General features: G+C 40.8%; 1 protein-coding gene across 1 annotated transcript in view; it reads left to right on the forward strand.

Moving 5' to 3' along the window:
• The window catches only part of LOC126161769 (odorant receptor 2a-like), a 30,953-nt gene extending 13,735 nt beyond the window's left edge, over positions 1–17,218 (forward strand). The window contains exons 3-5 of the mRNA XM_049917840.1: positions 1,949–2,062; positions 9,976–10,131; positions 17,097–17,218. Coding sequence (XP_049773797.1) covers positions 1,949–2,062; positions 9,976–10,131; positions 17,097–17,156 — 330 coding nt within the window. The 3' untranslated portion in view covers positions 17,157–17,218. The remainder of the gene's footprint in view (positions 1–1,948; positions 2,063–9,975; positions 10,132–17,096) is intronic.
• Positions 17,219–18,627: the final 1,409 nt, after the last annotated feature.

Consider the following 18,627-nt stretch of genomic DNA (forward strand, 5'->3'; position numbering starts at 1 on the left):
ATTATTACCAATGGAAATATTATACGACTTGCTGAAGCTTTTGATTAATAAACGACGTCATGTTCGTTCAAAAGTTCAGTTATAATGGAATAGCAGACGAAGGAAGTAAATGGTTTTATCTTATCTGAATGATAGAGAACAAGGTATATAATCTAACTGATCCCAAAATTCTGCAAGATATATACTTTATCTAACTGAATAAGAACGTTTCGTTCATTATACTATTATTTTGATGTCCAATCAACTGTTTTTATTATATTTTACCAGCCGGAAGTAGTGAAGAACAATTGGATGTGGTACTCCACAGGATTCTATTGTGGGTCCACTTTTGTTTGCTTTGTCAGAGGGGCGAAGTTTTTATCCATTTAACAGATACAAGATATTACCAACCTCAATATTGAAATGGTTACAATTGTATTAGTAAACATCATTAATAAATGGTTCAACGCAAGGGGATATCATTACATTTTGACATGTTTCAGTAAACACAGTTACTTAGTTACTTGTTCCATGGATCATTTTGCACGCTGTATCGTAATGATGTGCTAAGAGTTACTTTACAATCACATAGCAAATTGAGTTGTACTTATGGTGACATACTCAACATTTTAGCACATAGCCTGTGTACTGACACGCTACGTAAATAGTGAAACACGTTGAGTGCTAAGAGCTAAGGCTTTGAGGCTACAGAGAGATCACAACTGCAACTGGAAAATCCAGTGCCTAGGATTGATGAAGTACCTTAGTTAAGTTAGATTTCCACTAAATATGATTACTGTTATACATCCCTCAAAAATTAAGAAACGAATTTATTCTGAAATACCATTCACTGATAGTTCAGGTATCATTTCAGAGTAGGGAGACGGTGATGAGCTGAAGTTTCTGGGTGATAAACAGCGAGGTCATCATTCTCATATTTTTGGACAAATGTCACGTACAGATAGAGTATTTCTAGAGTGCGGAAGTACGTGGTAAGAATTAAATCTGGTGTTACTGCCAGAACATTCTACATGGATTTCTTCAAAAATCTTGTAGATGTGCCAATTGCTTTACAATATACTTTAATTACTTTTTCAGTAGGAATATTTCTCCTTGTCAAAAATTGTGAAAGACTTAAGTGTGATACTAGGGCTAAAACCAAACTTTAAAAATACCTTTAACATTAGTACATTAAGGAATCAGGTACACATACAAGTGCGCAGCTACCTGCCACAGCATTTAAACATCTTCCAGATCATGTGGTGACGTTTAAGACTAAGTTAAAGAACTTCATTTGGGCAAATCCTTCCACTCCTTTCCATCTGAAGAGCTTTTTGACAAACGCGCTTGGATTTAATATTATTATTTTATAATCAGCATTCGTATTGTAATACAAGACAATACTATGGCATATCACTGTACTGAAGTGAAATGAAATGTAAACCTTGAATAGTTTCTTGATTCCAGACCGTCTTTAAAATAAGTGTACGACTAATATGACATAACGTGACAGTGCAGCTACCAGTTAATGAAACTCCTGTTAATAAGAAGGACAGCATTGGTACGATGTTTTCAAATGTGGAAACAGTCTCACAAATTTAGTGGCACATGTTTCATCACGCATAATTAAGATTAACGCAACAACTCACTTTCCTCAGCCAGTAGGAATGAATCCATTCCTTTTCCATTAACTCGTCTCTAAACTACGCAGACAAATTTATCCTTTCTTTGTGTCCTTCCGTTAGAAATTGTTGAGTCTCATCTACGGGAAAACGCAGTTTGTTATCAGTGTAGTATCATCCACAGCACGGAGATTTACAGATCATTTAACCTCAGCGAGTTACATTTGAACAAGCCAGGACTTTGATTTCCTTGAAATAAATCATATGTAAAATACACTAGCGTTGTTACTTTTTTTATAATTTGAAGAAATTTCTAGGAAGATACCTAAATATTATGAACCGTGTAGCTGTTGCAGAGAGACGGGAACGTGACAAAGGCGTTGAAGCCACTATCGACAGTACCACCTCTCCTCTACGAAACTGGCCTGTTCTGTATCTTTGGTCAGATCTTAACTGATCAGGTAAGACTACATTTATTTATCATTTATTAAACCAATCCGAAGTTCACGACAGGTTGCAGTCAAATGTAAGCTCAACTAGCGTTATAGCTGTTTACTGGAAATATTAAAGTTGCATGTAATTCATTCTAAAAGAAGAAGCTGTATTTGTGAGAACATATTAAATGAAACAGAAGTTTTTCCCTGATAGCGCCAAAAAGCAAACAAGAATATGTGATGACATAAGAAACATACAACGTATTTAGAAAAGGGGCAATCATTACCTAACAGAAGTTGATCGTAATAACGAATTCCAAATTTTAGTAACGACACCAAAACTTGTTCATTCTGCTTTACACATGTGGTGCTTTGCTGAGCAAAACACTATCTGCATTCAACAATCAATGCAGCACATCGGGTCCCTCTTATGTGACAGGACAAAGTAATTTGCGTTAAGTACACCAGTCAGATATTTTGACTGTAGGTCAGATAACATCACTCTCGATGAAGTTTTTACGAATATTTATGGTAGGAATATTAATGTGGGATTTACATTTCGATTTGCTGCAGTAAAATAATGGCCTCTGTCATATGACAGAGAAGACCGCCATTGCAGTTGATTAGAAACCTCCGAGCGGTAGCTCGACGTTTCTGTTCTTCCGTCAGGTTTGATGATAATACTCAAGTTCATAAGAAAAAGTTAGAAGCCACGAAAGCCATCTATGTCGATCTGCTTTAAAGAGATCACTTTTCCAATTTTGAAGAATGTAGTCTTTAAGTAAGCTATTGATCCTTTTAAGAGGCCAAGACGCGTAAAACATAAAGGTCAGAATGAGTGACGACTGGCTGTTATTTGTTAATAAAATAAGGAGATATCAGTAAGTGGAAGAGGTATTCCTCATTACAGGAAATAAAATAGGGAGATACCTGCAAATGGAAGAAGTCATTTTTTATGACAGGAGAGGAAGGCAAAAAGCCATTGTTTTTCATTTTGACAAATTAATCTGTATGCAACAGTTGAGAAAATTTTAATTTCTACGTTTTATCTCTCGAAGAACACAACAGTTACCAGACCAGACCACTGCACAAACATTTCCCGCTATTTTCAAGCACTGGAACTGAAGTACGTCTCCATCAACAAATGGTTGAGGTTACAGTGAGATGGTTCCCGGTATACACAACAACACTTTATGTCAGCAGAAATGTCATCGTCACTGAACAACCATCACACAAAGAATACACCTGAGGGTACCTGCGAGCTCGAAGGACACAATTTCAATGTGTATGCGAGTTGTAAAGATGCAGAATATTCGGTCACCAAGAAATCGGTTTGTCACATGTGGCCCCTTTCAGGATACGTCGATATGGTCAGCTGTGAGAATGAGACTGTACGTAGAGTCACGAACGATGGCGGTTGAGTTACGGTTTGTTCTGCGCACCTACCTCACGCACTCTCCGACAGCCAGTGATCGTTCAGTAGTGTTTTCAGCGCTTTGCTGTGACTGTCTTACGTAATGCGAGCATTAAACATCATCGTTGTGTTATTTAGTAAATTTTTGTTCTGTTTGTAGCGACTTGTCATTGCTGATGGTCGTGGCATGCGACAGATTCTACATGCACTACCCTCCGTAAGTTTGGAAACACCTAGTAACAATAGACAATGGAAAGGAAATACAGCATACAATGGATTTTGTTGTTTTCCAAATGTTTATTAAGCTCAAATAATACACAGGGAGATGCAACAATTAAATTTTCGATTCCTCAGAATAGCCACTCTTACACACAGGAAGCTGCAACAGTTAAATTACACAGCTCTACAAAATAAAATTTTTTTTCGTTGCCAGGGAAGTTTGAACGAAAATGGGATATTGTTATGATACTCATTCCGAGTATATTTGTACTTTTTCCAAATTGGCTCTGGTTTGTGAGATATAGGTTATTTGTGGAAATGAGAGTTTCATGTGGATAATATCGACTGCAGGGTCCATATATGGTGTAATGTATTTGCTACCTGTTTTTTAATTAGTGATATTGTACTATCTTTATTAAACAATTGTGCTCAGGGAGTGCATCTGTGTGGTTGAGGATTACATGATGCAAACATCACACTGTCAGCATGTGTTCAGTCCTGTTGTGCGGTGCGTGTGTTGAAGATATTGAGGGTTGTGCAGATTTGAATTCGGCGGTACTCGACATTCATTTGTTGGCCGAGGTAATCCCCGCAACAGCCGATAGGTAGCGTTCAGTGTAAACAAGAAAAATGGCGATGGTCGAAAGTCACACACATGTGCAGTGCAGCTTCAAGGAGATAGAACCTTTTCATCGTGACGTAGCAAATAAGAGGTGAGTATTCATTTCACACAAAACAATTAATGATGTTTGTTGGATGTGATTGACATGCAAATACAAGAAAGTTCTGCATAATATGTAGTATTTGTGCAATTTTGTTTTAGGAAAACATGAGTTCTTCACGCCGTCTTTGCGTGAACCATCCAGATGAGTTCTGCTACATTTGTGGTGAATACGTTCTTCAAAAGAACAGGAAGAATATCACTCCTTTTGTGAAGGAAGCGTTTCTGGCATATTTCGGAATTAAACTTGGAGATCAAGACAAGGCGTGGGCACCCCATAAAGTTTGTAAATGCTGTGTGGAGTGCTTACGGCAGTGGACAAAACGAAAAAGGAAAAGCTTAAACTTCGGAGTGCCTATGGTATGGCGAGAGCAGAAGAACCATACAGATGATTGCTATTTTTGCATTGTTAATGTGAAAGGTTTTAATAGGTTCAAAAAACGAAAGTGGGAATATCCCGATTTGGAGTCAGCAAGAAGACCGGTGGTGCACAGCAACGATGTTCCTCTACCAACCTTCACAACATTACCCACGCTAACATCATCAGATGACGAGGTGCACGGCGAGGAATGTACAAGTAGTGGTTCGGAATACGAAGGACGTGAGACACAACCCCAGCAGTTCGACCAGAAGGAGCTCAGTGACTAGATACGAGAACTCAATCTTTCAAAGCAAGCATCAGAACTCTTAGCATCCAGGCTTAAGGAAAAGAACTGTCTTCATCCAAGTGTTAAAATAACAGCTTACCGGACGAGAGAAGAAAACCTTCTTCCATACTTCAACCAAGAAGAGGTTATAGTGTATTGCAGCAATATACCTGGACTTTTACTTGAATTGGGGCTGCCGGAATATAGACCAGAGGACTGGCGTGTCTTCATAGACAGTTCCACTAGAAGTTTAAAATGTGTTCTCCTACACAATGGCAATCGTTACGCATATATTCCAATTCCCCACTCAACAAAACTTTGTGAAGCATATGCTAACATCAAGATGGTTCTGCAGAAAATTCAGTATATGCAGCACCAGTGCTTGATTTGTGTTGATTTGAAAATGGTGAACTTCTTGCTTGGACAACAAAGTGGATACACAAAGCACCCATGTTTTATCTGCATGTGGGATAGTAGGGCAAAGCACGAACATTGGAATCAGAAAACATGGCCTCCAAGGGAACATATGGCTGTTGGTGAAGCAAACATCATTAATGAACCTCTGGTTAGTAGGGACAAGATTGTTCTTCCACCATTACATATTAAGTTAGGACTAATGAAGCAATTCACCAAAGCTTTAGACAGAAATGGTAATTGCTTCACATACATCTGCAATACGTTCCCTGGACTCAGTAGTGAAAAACTTAAGGCAGGAATATTTGATGGTCCTCAAATTCGCAGGCTCATCAACGATACCAATTTTACAAGTGTCATGACTGTCACTGAAGCATCGGCCTGCAACAGTTTTGTCGCTGTTGTAAAATGTTTTTTGGGCAATCATAAAGCTCCCAATTACGAGGAACTGGTCAAAAACATGCTCACTAACTTTCAAAACTTAGGAGCTAACATGAGCATAAAATTGCACTTCCTTCACAGCCACTTGGATCGATTTCCTCGTAATCTAGGCGATTTCCGTGAGGAACAAGGAGAGCGGTTCCATCAAGATATGAAAGGAATAGAGGAAAGATATAAAGGAAGATGGGACAGGCATATGATGGCAGATTATTACTGGAATCTGCAACGTGACTGTTCTGAAGAGACCTATAAAAGGAAAGCGTGCAGGAAGCGGTTCGTCATGGACGGAAAATGATATAGAGAAACTTTTCAATTATGTTTTATACGTGGACAAATGCCTATCAGGTTTTCATAGAAGCTATTTATAAAGATTATTTTCTTTTTTCATTGTAGTTTGTAGCGCTCGAGTTCAGTATTAGCAATTTTTTCTAATTTTTTGAATAAATCATGCATTATCTCAAAAACTAGAGCCAAACTGCATAAATGGTTGCTATATTCGTCCTCAGCACCACTAACCCATCCTAAAGCCACTCAAATATCCTTGGCAAGAAAATGAGTGTTGACCAGTCGATAATTATCGACTCCTCAAACTAGCCATCCTTTGCTTTCATCACTGCCTTGTACACTCTTGGCATGCGCTGAGTCACTTTTGCCAATGTTTCAATTGGGATTAATCTCCATTCATGCTGCAGGACCTCCCACAACTGTGACCCACTCATGATGCCCCGTTTTCGGATCCTCCTGTCCAATTCATCCCATAGCAGCTCGACTGGATTTCAGTCAGGGGATCAGGGCAGTAACTCCAAGTTTTTCAATAATTTACGAACCTCTAGAAACTTCACATAGTTCTATCACAAGCGAGACGTATGTTTCAGAATCAGACGCAAACCAGATGTCTCAGCATGTCGCTGGAGAATGGCATGATAATCCTTTTAGTTCATTTTTCCATCTACTTTCACCTAATCTCCGACTTTATTCCCTCCAAAGGATTCTCATACCATCACAGAACCCTGTCCATGCTTTACAGTTGAAGTAACCACTGAGGATTCAAGCATTCATGGGGTAAAGTGCATACAAATTGGCGGCGTTTACTTCCAAATATTTCTAACTTGGATTCATTAGTGAATAAGACTCTTTCCCAATCCCCCGCTGTCCAATGGTGGCGTGTCGTAGCCCACTTAAGCCTTTTCTTCTTGTTAACAGGGCACAACACTGGTTTCCTTGTTGCTACATAACCTCGGATGTTGTTGTTTGTCAGGCGTCGTCTCACTGTTGACTCACTCACCCGTGTATCCCTCGTTGCCTTTAGTTCAGCAGTCAATTCACGGACAGTTTTTAATCTGTTACGTTTACTGGCCACTGCCAAATACTTTTCCTGGCATTCTGATATTTTCCTGGGTGCTCCTGAGCGAGGACGATCTCCATAGGAGCCTGTTTCCCGATGCCAGTGTATGGTTTTGACAACTCCACTGAGGGAAATCATCAGCTTCTTTGCTATTTGTCGGACAATATTGCCTTCGTGGTGCAAAGTGATTATCATTACCCGTGATTCGTGAGGAATCTGGCACTTTGGGGTGATTTTTAATTACTTTCGCAGCGTGTTATACCATTATGCAAACGCATCTACAAGTGAACAGAAATGTAAATAACGTACCTCTACAAAACCATGCGGTCTACTCGCGCCACCTGGTGTGTTTAGTAGAACTGCTTGGGCAGGTAACGTCGGTTTACATAAAACGGAACAATACTAGTATGTTCCAATATGTATGTAAATGTACAATAATTAAGTGTACAATACTGTACGTGTCATTATTAACCGTTATTTGAGCTTGCTATTCGTATTCTAACCAATAACTCACATAGATCGCTTCCATCTTACTCCGTTGTAATAGGCAGCGTGGTGTTTCCAAACTTGTGGCGGGCAGTGTAAGCATCTGTGAGTCATTGTGTGCAGGATAAAGCATGTATTAGCGCGTACCGCAGCAGTCCCTTGGGACCATGAACAACGCAATCATCGCCAATGGCTTTACCTGTGCGAACCGACATCCTTTTGAATCGGACTATAGTACGTAAATGAGTTTCATACACAGCGGATGCGACACCTCGCAGCGACACGACAACGCAAGCTGAACGCCGTCAGGTTCGCATGTCCGTAACACCACCCTCGGTGTCTACAGGTAGACGTCCTCTACTGCGGGCTGGATTGCGGAAGCCACATACTACTTACACTGGAAGGAGGGTGTGAACTCGGTGCCGGGACTGCTCGAGTTTTGCTTCATCGTGCCGTGCAGTGAAGGCTACGTAAGCAACAACGTGACCGCTTTCTGGCAGTTTGATTTGTAAGGTGACGGAATCAACAGTCACCACTGCTGTACAGTGAAAGCAATCTGGACACCATGTGCCGTCTGAAAGAATTTTTATAGTCCAATATAACGACAGTCATTCAAACAACACCTCATGCTGTATTACAGATAACCAAATGTGACTGAAAAGGCACTGCAGTTTCCTCATAAATAAGCTCACTAAATAAAGTATTAGTTGCCTCTATAAAACAGCACATGGGTTCACTGTGAGCGCTGTAGACGGTAATGAACTGGCACCATACGGTTAAGTGGCGCTTCATCGATGGTGTGATGTGATATCACGTGCGTGTCACTTGTACGGAATTAGTACACTGCATCACAAAACGATGCAGAACATCAAGTGAGCCAATTTGCTGAATGCGTGATTAGTAACTGGAGATTTTAGTGTAGACCAGAGGTCGTGAGAGCTTGGGGACATCTCTCGTTGCGTCATATGAATACCACTTTTTCAAATTCTAGGTGACCAGTCATTGCCGTTTCCTCTGTCTCTTCATGATGAGTATGCTCTGGACACTCCCGTTTCCAAAGACGACAAATACCATGTCCATACGACTACATATGTGCGTTCTTGGTTTCTGAACAATAAAGAGCCTTATTATATCCCGTCTGACCCGCTAAACAAAACGACAGCCCCGTAGAGTTTGTCTGGGAGTACTTGGAACTGCGGGTAAGACGTAGAAATCTACGTACCTGAAATCTGGTGGCGCTACAGGATCTGATAATCAGTGAGCGCCTCTTATTTGATGAAACTTAAGTACTCGCCGAATTTAAACCATTGTCTCGGCTAGAGGCGGTGTTACACAATGCTAATGTAACTGCTCCCGTGGGTAACAAATATTTTGTTTGGTGTTTTTTTGTTATTATCACGTCTAAGTACAAGAACATTTCAAACGATCCAATGGGCACACAAATGTCTACTGATAGTGGTGATGATATTCCGCCTCGTAATGTTACATGTTCCTGATTATACATAAACAGTAGGAGAGTATGACGCAACTGTAGGACATTGACAGTGAGTGTCGTCGCTCAAGCCCTTGTAGAAACTACTGCTGTCATTACGTGATGAAAAATATTTCAACAGTTACCAATATGATGCGTACTTTCGGTATGAAGTGTCATTCTTCTGGAAGTTGTCAGATATCAGACTGAAATCCCTACCGTCATTCCAACAAATATGGACCGTTTTACTTGAATAGAATGGCCAAGGTTCATACACAGCTACCTATAATCACTCTCGAAGCGCAATCGCGCAGTCACCCCCATCCCCCATCCGCTCATTGATGTCACGGATTTGCAGTATGCCAAACTCCGTAATAATAATTGTACCAGTGCAATTTGATGGAGCAATACCTAGCGATAAAAAAGAGTATCCTAAAAGAGTAGAGAACTAAAAATGGAATGAGTGATTAAGTCAGTGACAGCAGCAACAGAAGCAGCTGAGGATGCTGATGTAGTTTTCTATTAATGGTAACTACCGGTCATGTGATACTTTTGTCTAAAGTTGGTACAATCCTGCGTAGTGTATTTGAAATTCTTCGATCGAAGGTATTTTCTTTAGCGATAGACATTTAAGATGTAATTCAAATGAATGAATGTACACTGGCAGTACAAAAGGAATTGTAAATCAACTAAAATCAAATAAACGAGATAATGTTTGTAATTGCTGTCTAACAAAACGAATACACGGTGTTCTTTCCAACAGTGTACGATCTGTGTTACAGAGCGAGAAGTTGGCTGACTCCGCATTCAGCTGTGGATGGGTCGACTGCGACGATCGATTCAAGCGGGATTTGCTGTTTCTTCTCATGTCTGCCAGGAAGCCTCTGGAAATCACGGTGGGAAAGATGAGCAAGTTGTCTAAACAGATGTTTGTGCAGGTCAGTAGACAAGAGTTTAGCTCAGATCTGGAAACTGCATATCTTTCCAGAATCACAAGCAGTAAAGTGAACACTTAACATCAAAATACTTCATTTTAACGTAACTCTTGAATAAGAGTTACTGCAACAATCCTTTGATTACGTCCTGAGCAATGTCGTTGTACAGACAGACTTGCATCGCATTCCTGTAGCTTCTGGTGATATTGCAGATGGTATAATTCGTACAGCAAAAAACTGTGGCGAATTCTTGTGAAGCTGCACGTTATGGTAGTGTTGTTAAATACAAGCAAAGGATGAAAGGAAGAGACAGGGAGAAATCCAGAAATCCAGAGCTACCACGGAGCTTAGACCTCTAGGTAAATTCCAGAGAGCAGCTGAGTACCTCCTCTTCCCGACGGATCACCAAACATAGTGTTGTATGTGTTCATTCCATGACACACTTGTCATGACGTGCACAGGACTACGTAAGTAATCTCATTGTCAGTAAGTGTGCACTCCACGCCTTCACAGATGACGTCGAGTAATAATTATTTTCAGCTGCTTTCTTAGTTAGTCGCTATCCAGCAGTATCGAGTATGGAGAGGACTGAGCTCCAGTATCTAAATCTTAATAAAAAGTAATTTGCAGATTTTGGAATGTTGTCTACTTAATTCTGAAGCACTGATAAACTGAGAGACGATAAACATAAATAAATCCGACTTGTGACGTCATTACCAACCTCACTTCCTAACAGTATCGCACACATGACATAACTTGAGAATTCGAGATGGTATTTGTCTTCTGGTTTCATCAGCGAAGTACTAGCATAATTCATAAAGAAGACATAGGACTTTTTCGATCTCATTCTTACCGGTGAATTTACTTCTGTTTTGAGATGTAAATGCTTACTGTTTCCTTGAAATGGTGTATATTGTGCTAATCAGTTTCTCGTCCTCTAGTCTATCCGCCTTTTATATTGCGACCTTCTTCTGCTATCAGCCGTTTTAGTTATTGCTGGGCGTCAGAGCACTGTGACGAGCCAAAGACTGGTAGAAGTGGCAACAGGTTACACGGAAGAAAAGTCGTTAAGGCTAACAGGCCATTTACCTTCATCTTCTGTGCGGATGCACACGAATTGCCCGAACTCTTACGGGACTCGGTAGAATTGTCTGCCGCGAGTAATGAGTGTAGTGGGCACGACTGTAGTGTGTGGACATTAATTTGGGAATGTGGGTCTCACAGGGAGCGTGTAAGGGATAAATCCCTGCAGTCGCACTATACTCTATGCTCTCGGTGGCTCAAATGGATGGAGCGTCTGCCACGTAAGCAGGAAATCCCGGGTTGGAGTCCCGGTCGGGGCACACACTTTCAACTGTCCCCGTTGATGTACATCACCGCCTGTCGACAGCTTAGCGTGTTGATTTAATTATCATTTCATTCTAGAGAGCTGCATGGTCTCTCCTCTTTCGGACATGTCGGAAAAAACAGATACCATCTTCATATCGCGGACTTGAGGTGTCATTTCCACACTCCTAACCATCCCTAGGTCAACTGTTTCCGATGTGATAGTGAAGTGGAAACGTGAAGGGACACGTACAGCACAGAAGCATACAGACCGACCTCGTCTGTTGACTGACGGAGACCGCCGACAGTTGAAGACGGTCGTAATGTGTAATAGGCACACATCTATCCAGACCATCACACAGGAATTCCAAACTGCATCAGGTTCCACTGCAAGTATTATGATAGTTAGGCAGGAGATGAAAGAAACTTGGATTTCATGGGCGGCTGCTCATAAGCCACACATGACACCGGTAAATGCCAAACGACGACTCGCTTGGTGTAAGGAGCGTAAACAATGGACGATTGAACAGTGGAAAAACGTTGTGTGGAGTGACGAATCACGCTACACAATTTGACGATCCGATGGCAGGGTGTAGGTATGTCGAATGCCTGGTGAACGTCATCTGTCAGCGTGTTCAGTGCCAACAGTAAAATTCGGAGACGGTGGTGTTATAATGTGATCGTGTTTTTCATGGAGGGGCCTTGCACCCCTTGTTTTTTCGCGGGGCACTATCACTGCAAAGGCCTACATTGATGTTTTAAGCACCTTCTTGCTTCTCACTCTTGAAGGGCAATTTGGGGATGGCGACTTCATCCTTCAACACGATCGAGCATCTGTTCATAATACACGGCCTGTGGCGGAGTGGTTACATGACAATAACATCCATGTAATGGACTGGCCTGCACAGAGTCCTGCCCTGAATCCTATAGAAAACCTCTGTAATGTTTAGGAACGCCGACTTCGTGCCAGGCCTCACCGACCGATATGCATATGTCTTCTCAGTGCAGCACTCCGTGAAGAATGGGCTGCCATTCCCCAAGAATTCTTCCAACACCTGATTGAACGTGGGCTTGCGAGAGTGGAAGCTGTCATCAAGTCTAAAAGTGAGTCAACACCATATTGAATTCCAGCATTACCAATGGAGGACCCCACGAACTTGTAAGTCATTTTCAGCTAGATGTCCGGATACTTTTGATGACATAGTGTACATCATCACCCAAAAGCGAGGTGGGACTGTTATATTACTTGAAATCAGTCTTCATTCGCACAGTCTTGGAATCTATTTAGGAAATCATGATGAAATGTTTCTATTACTGAAAGATAGTCAGTCATGTCTATTCCACAAAAGCCTGGGTCCAAGGAAATGTTCCATGTAATGAACTGGGAGTTGATTTTTCCATGTCATTAATTATTGTTTTATAGCATCAATCTTATCCGCCATATCTGTTGCCAAATAATTCTCCTTGTGCATCAGAATAATGAATTCAAATAATTGGAGATGACCATTTTCATTACTGCACTCATCAAAAACTTAGTTTTTTCCCTAATTGCCGCCTTCTGTTCAGCCAGCATTCACTTTCGTCTGTCAAAAGCCAAGTGCGTCACAGCGTATTTGTTCGATATTGCAGTGCCTGTTCACAAGTATGATGGATGCCTGCTTGTGCGAAGGAATATTACGTAGTACTTCTAAATAACACAGGCACTGCAGTATCTTATTCAACAGCCGACACCATGCAAGCGATTTTCATTTACAGCGTTTCCACTATACGTGAATATACATAGTGAATATAAGAGTGCAGGTTGTAGACACATGGTTCACAACGTACGGAAGTCTTGGTCTGACAGTGAAGCATGCTCAGATGGGATAATGGGGCGGTGACCGCTCGCGGTAAGCGGGAAACATGGATTAGAGTCCGGTGCGGCATAAATTGTCATTGTCTGCGTTCGTTATGCAGTTGATGTTTGTCCATATTCGCAAATGCAGATAAGTTTCACGTATATCGTCTTTGCTTTGGTGTTTTAATGACTTTTCAGTGTGTGTGCTTCCTGCTCATAAGATTGCGGTGGCATATTAAGCACTTTGCGTGGCCTTCAAAAGGTACGAAAGGTAATGCAATTCAAGTTTCACTTTCAGTGATGTGCCTCCTCCACTTCCTGTCTCTCTCTCTCTCTCTCTCACTCTTTTCTTTCTTTTTTGACGATCGCGTAGGCGTCTTGTTATTACCAAAGTAAAAATGTAAATTTAATCTGAAAAAAAGTAATCTTGCTAGCAAAGTGTTTGGCGTGTGGCAAGGGTAGGGGACTGGCTGGCTGCGGCGCGGTCCGGCTGCAGCCTTGCTTCTCCTCTTTCACCTCATGCGTCACTGGAGACACATTCGCCGGTGCTCGCTCTCGCGGTGCTCTGTTCTGCCAGGCCTGTCTTCGAGTATTAGCAGATGACGTAACACAACGCAGAATATGAGTGAAATTGTATCGTTGACTACATCACAAGGACTTGTCGCTGATGAAAGATCATGTGTTAATTACTCCAGGCCGCTGAACACAATCGTATTTGATGACATAGTACACTTTGTGAAGTTAAGAAATATTTTAGACTGTTGATCGCCGTTTCCCCAGCTTCTGAATGCGCGGCGAGACCGATCGATAGTGAAAGATAAATGTAGGCCCATGAGACACTGCAGTAGGTCACTGATGAGAGATGTCAGAACGATGATAGTAGAGTTCTTTTATGTGAAAACTTTTTTAACTGTTCGGTCACTAGATGTCCGTATTTTCTGGGAAAACAGACTTCTTCCTCTTCTTCCGTTACTCAGACGTAATCTCTTATTCTGCAAGTATTGGAACCTAAACTCCACATCCTAGGTTCTGACTTCCTCGCAGTTTATAAACGAATTTCTTACTCCATTGCAGTACGTCAACTGGTCTCCTCCTAATCAACACCCGGCCGTCATTGGCACCTAGGCAGAACCAGCTTTCATCATAAAACACTACAGACGTCCATCATGCTCTGCAAAGAGGTCTCGCTTTACACCACTGAAGTCGCAATTGGTGGAGGTTTTGCGTCAGTTAGAGGGCGTCTAGCTCGAAGCTGTCCTTGAAGTAAACGGTTTGTAACAGATTTTTGTGTCACTGTGGTGCTGCTCAAATTGCTGCTGAAGATGAAGTACGATGCGCCAGAGCCATAAGCTCAACACGAAGATCTTTCCTCACTGTACTGCCACGTAGCCGTCTGGAGCCCAGTCTACTTGCGAATGTACATTCTTGTGACCACTGCTGCCAGCAGTCATGTGCAACTGCAAAATTCCTACCAAGTCTTTCTGCATTACCGCAGAAGGAACATCCACCTTCTTGTAGCCCTATTACACGACCTCGCTCAGTCTCAGTGAGATGACGATAATGGTGTCTTCGTCTCTTTGGAGGTATTCTACTAACATCAGCTCACCACGCCAAATCTCAGAGGTAATACACTCAGCACTGTTAGACTTTGTATCTAAAACAAACCTGATTTGCACCCTCTTAGTGGCGCTACTAGCGCCAGTCTTGTACGACTGGGGTGAAATTTGAATTTTCGTCATCTTTCAGATGTAGAAACACGATTACAAACTTTCGTTATGTCCCATTACTCCTTCTTGGTGTTTCGATATCCTTCTGTCAGTGTATATGCGGAGTAGCGTACAGGTAACCATGTGAATGCGATGGTAATTGAGATAAGGAAAAATAGTATAATAGAATTTAGTTCATTATTCAGAATATAAAAAACTGAAAAGAAACACAGTATCATAAAGGCTCACATAGATGAATTGTATTTGTAACGGCACATCGAGTAATTAAAAAGTTGTTAAATATCTTGTTCATAGAACATATAGTAGTGCACTACGACTATACTCCTACTGCCTCTCCCATAATCCCCGCATCACTTTCTTATATCACTGGAAGCATTAACGTGGGCGTAACACCAGGAATCTTTGCCTACACATTTAGACGATTTAGGTGCAGCGAAGACTGTCATCGCACAGTCTACTACTGAATTTCCAAAAATTAGGATTTGTGGCTCCCTCTACAGTCGCTGCTGGAGACTAGCATTCGGAATCGGTATCATCTTTCCTGAATATACGCGCATCAGGTCAATTCGTTTTAAATTCATTTGACTCCTCAATAATGACCCACCATTCATCCACGTTTCTTCCAGCTCGTGGAAAGCTTTCATCGCCTGTGACAGGGAGTTTCTTCATTCCGTGTTACCCCACAGTGAGCTCTAGTGAATCTTTTGGCAAAGCCTGTCATCTGCGTAACTTCAGACTTCCTGGAAGCTTCTGCAACATTATGATAATGTGGAGGTTGTTGAGGTGCGTCGCGTCCTTCTTCAGTTGCTTCTAACACAATCGGCATTACGACATTCTCTGGGATCTTCTTCAGCGTCATCATGTCTCCCGTTAACCTAACTTTGTCAAAGGCCAGAGTTGCGATCACTTGTATGAGGATCCTGTAGGGTTCCTAATTAGCTCAATACTCTCATAGTATAACTCAATTCCATAAGCTATCGCGACCGTGGTCATTGACAGCGTTTAGTTACCAGGGAACACCAGGTAAAATCCTTCAGATTTACATATTATGATACTGTTTTCCTGCAACATGGAAACATTATGGGGCAGCTCCTCCCTGCGAAAATTTCGGCAAAATCTCCTTGATTCTCACAACCGCAGGGTTCCCTAGATATTCCCACGGGAGGGAGTTATGGTTTTCATCGTAAATTGTCTTCACTTAAATTCCTGCTGACACACCCACATAAAAAATTTCCTTGAGGTACTGTTCGTATATGGCTCGACAACATTTGTAACACTAACTTTAAGCACCCCTTCTTCCCTATCCTGTACGACATGTTCAGCAAACACATTATTGACAACCTTTGTGGCTGTATCAGTTATTTCTGCTAGTATGGTATCCTCTAGTGTATCATTGTAATAAAATTCATATTAAATCCAACAAGCAGAAGGGCCATTGCTCAAAACCTATTGGTTACTCACTGGGATGGGCACATTCTTATCTAGGGTCCTTCACTTCACACGAAATACAGGAATAAGTTTTTCTCCATGAAAGGGAATTACTTTCATTTCGAAGTTGTCGACCAGTAGTTTACTTTTAGGTACATGTGACAATGACGCCGCTTAAAACCCAGTCACAAGTCTTTCCATCATCTCAATACTGTCCACTTGGACCTTCAAACGAGGACACCCAGCAGTAGCTTTGGTGTCTTTGACATCAATCTTATAATTCACCTGTCTTCTGAGTCCGTAAACATATTAGACAGTGAGCTGCAGTAAACACTGGGAGCTTCGGCCCTTAGACTAGGATGGTTTTCATCTTTGCATTTTAAAACTCGATGTACACGGTATTAATTGCCTCTGTAAAACAGAATCCTTAAATTTCCTCAAATTTTTTCTCATTATGGACATTTGAAGAGTTAAAGATTTGTCCATATTTTCTTTTTTCGCATGACAATGTATTTTGTGTAATAGAACTATTCTTACTTACTCTAATTCCAGTTTTAATATGATAAAGAAAATATACACCTATAACTTTTAGAGTGACTTAAGTGTAAATAGCTGCAACTGCTTTAATATACTTTTTTTTATCTCTGCAGGTGCTGAATGGATCTTATGGACTGCTGAATTTGTTGTATCATTTTCAAAGCATACAGTAAAATGAAACTACATGTAATTTTGAAGCTTATATCTCACTTTATTTACCTACTATAGAATTTTTAATGATATGGCAAAAACCTGAATTTGATGATTTTCGCGTGATGCTCAGACACGCACAGCTAAGGCTAGATTTGTAAAACGAAGGCTAGAATCGATTATAAAATAATAAAGGAAATTCATGCTAGTAGAAGAGTTTCTTTTCATGAGGAAAATTCATCACAGTTCAACAGATTTCATTTTTTCTTATTTTTGAAGAACGTATTTCGTCTTGTGAATAAATCCAGAATTAGACCACAGAGAATTGAAACAAGGAACTGAAACTGCACCAGATAATTCGTTTCAGATCAGTGGTAGTACCCAAGCTAAAATAAGAAATACTGTGTACTTTGGGAATTATGGAAGTATCTTATTGAATGACTTAAGCAGAACAATGTGAATAGCAGTGAATTACAAAAACATTGAATTTAGACACTTCGTCAGGTATTGAAAGTTGTTCATTTCTTTCCATGCCGTACACTAGCATTCCACTATAATTCGACGTCTGCCACATAACCCACAGGATCACTTAAAATATCAAAAGACTGATGGAGCCCCTATCTCTAGGTGTTTATGCGCTGCCGGTTGTAACATTACATAGGGACACTACTTGTACAGTTGAGTGTATCAGTCTAAAATTATATGGTATTTATTTGCAACTACAAATCACAGTGCTTCCTGAAACTGGTTTTGTTTGGAGCAAATGTTGTTACATAACTATGTAGGATAATCATAAACTTATTAAATTAGATATATAAAGTTTCTGCATAATTACAAACTGATTAATAATCAAAGGTTACGTAGCATTATAATGGCTCAAACTTCTGAGTGGAATATCTTCGATTCGCAATGAATGTAAGAACTATTCTCATTGTGAATTTGTAAAGCATGTGGACAACCTATGGAGCACTCCCATGATAACTAGGAAGATCCAAGACGTCTTGGCAGATATTGCAACTGGTAGGCATGAACAAATGTAGAACTGGAGTTTAAATTAACAGGTAGTGGCTATTCTACGTCAACTTATGTGAGACCTAGTTGGAATCGTGTCAGTTTATCTTCAATCAAAAAACAAATCCTATTGAAATATGTAAATTCTTACATTAATGGCGTTGTAAATGGAAGGCAATATATTGCAATCAGTTATTGGACTACCTTGGCAGCTGCTTGAACTGCGCAGTAGTAGTGCAGGCAGGTCTTCTTCTAATGTGAAAAAGTGTCGGAGGCCAGCGGTAGGTACAATTGTCTTAGAGGTATCTCTGCTGTTAATGTCTCTGATGTCATGCTGAACAACTTATTGAACATGTTGGAGGCTTGGTCCCATGTGACTGGTTGGGACTATAACGGCAAGTCGTTTCACCACATTGCTTCATTGAACCAAATTACTTCTAATTCATGTATGTACAATGTGAGTATTTATTTATTAGCCAAATG

This window comes from Schistocerca cancellata, chromosome 1 (genome assembly GCF_023864275.1).
Source record: "Schistocerca cancellata isolate TAMUIC-IGC-003103 chromosome 1, iqSchCanc2.1, whole genome shotgun sequence".
In the NCBI taxonomy this organism is placed as follows: domain Eukaryota; kingdom Metazoa; phylum Arthropoda; class Insecta; order Orthoptera; family Acrididae; genus Schistocerca; species Schistocerca cancellata.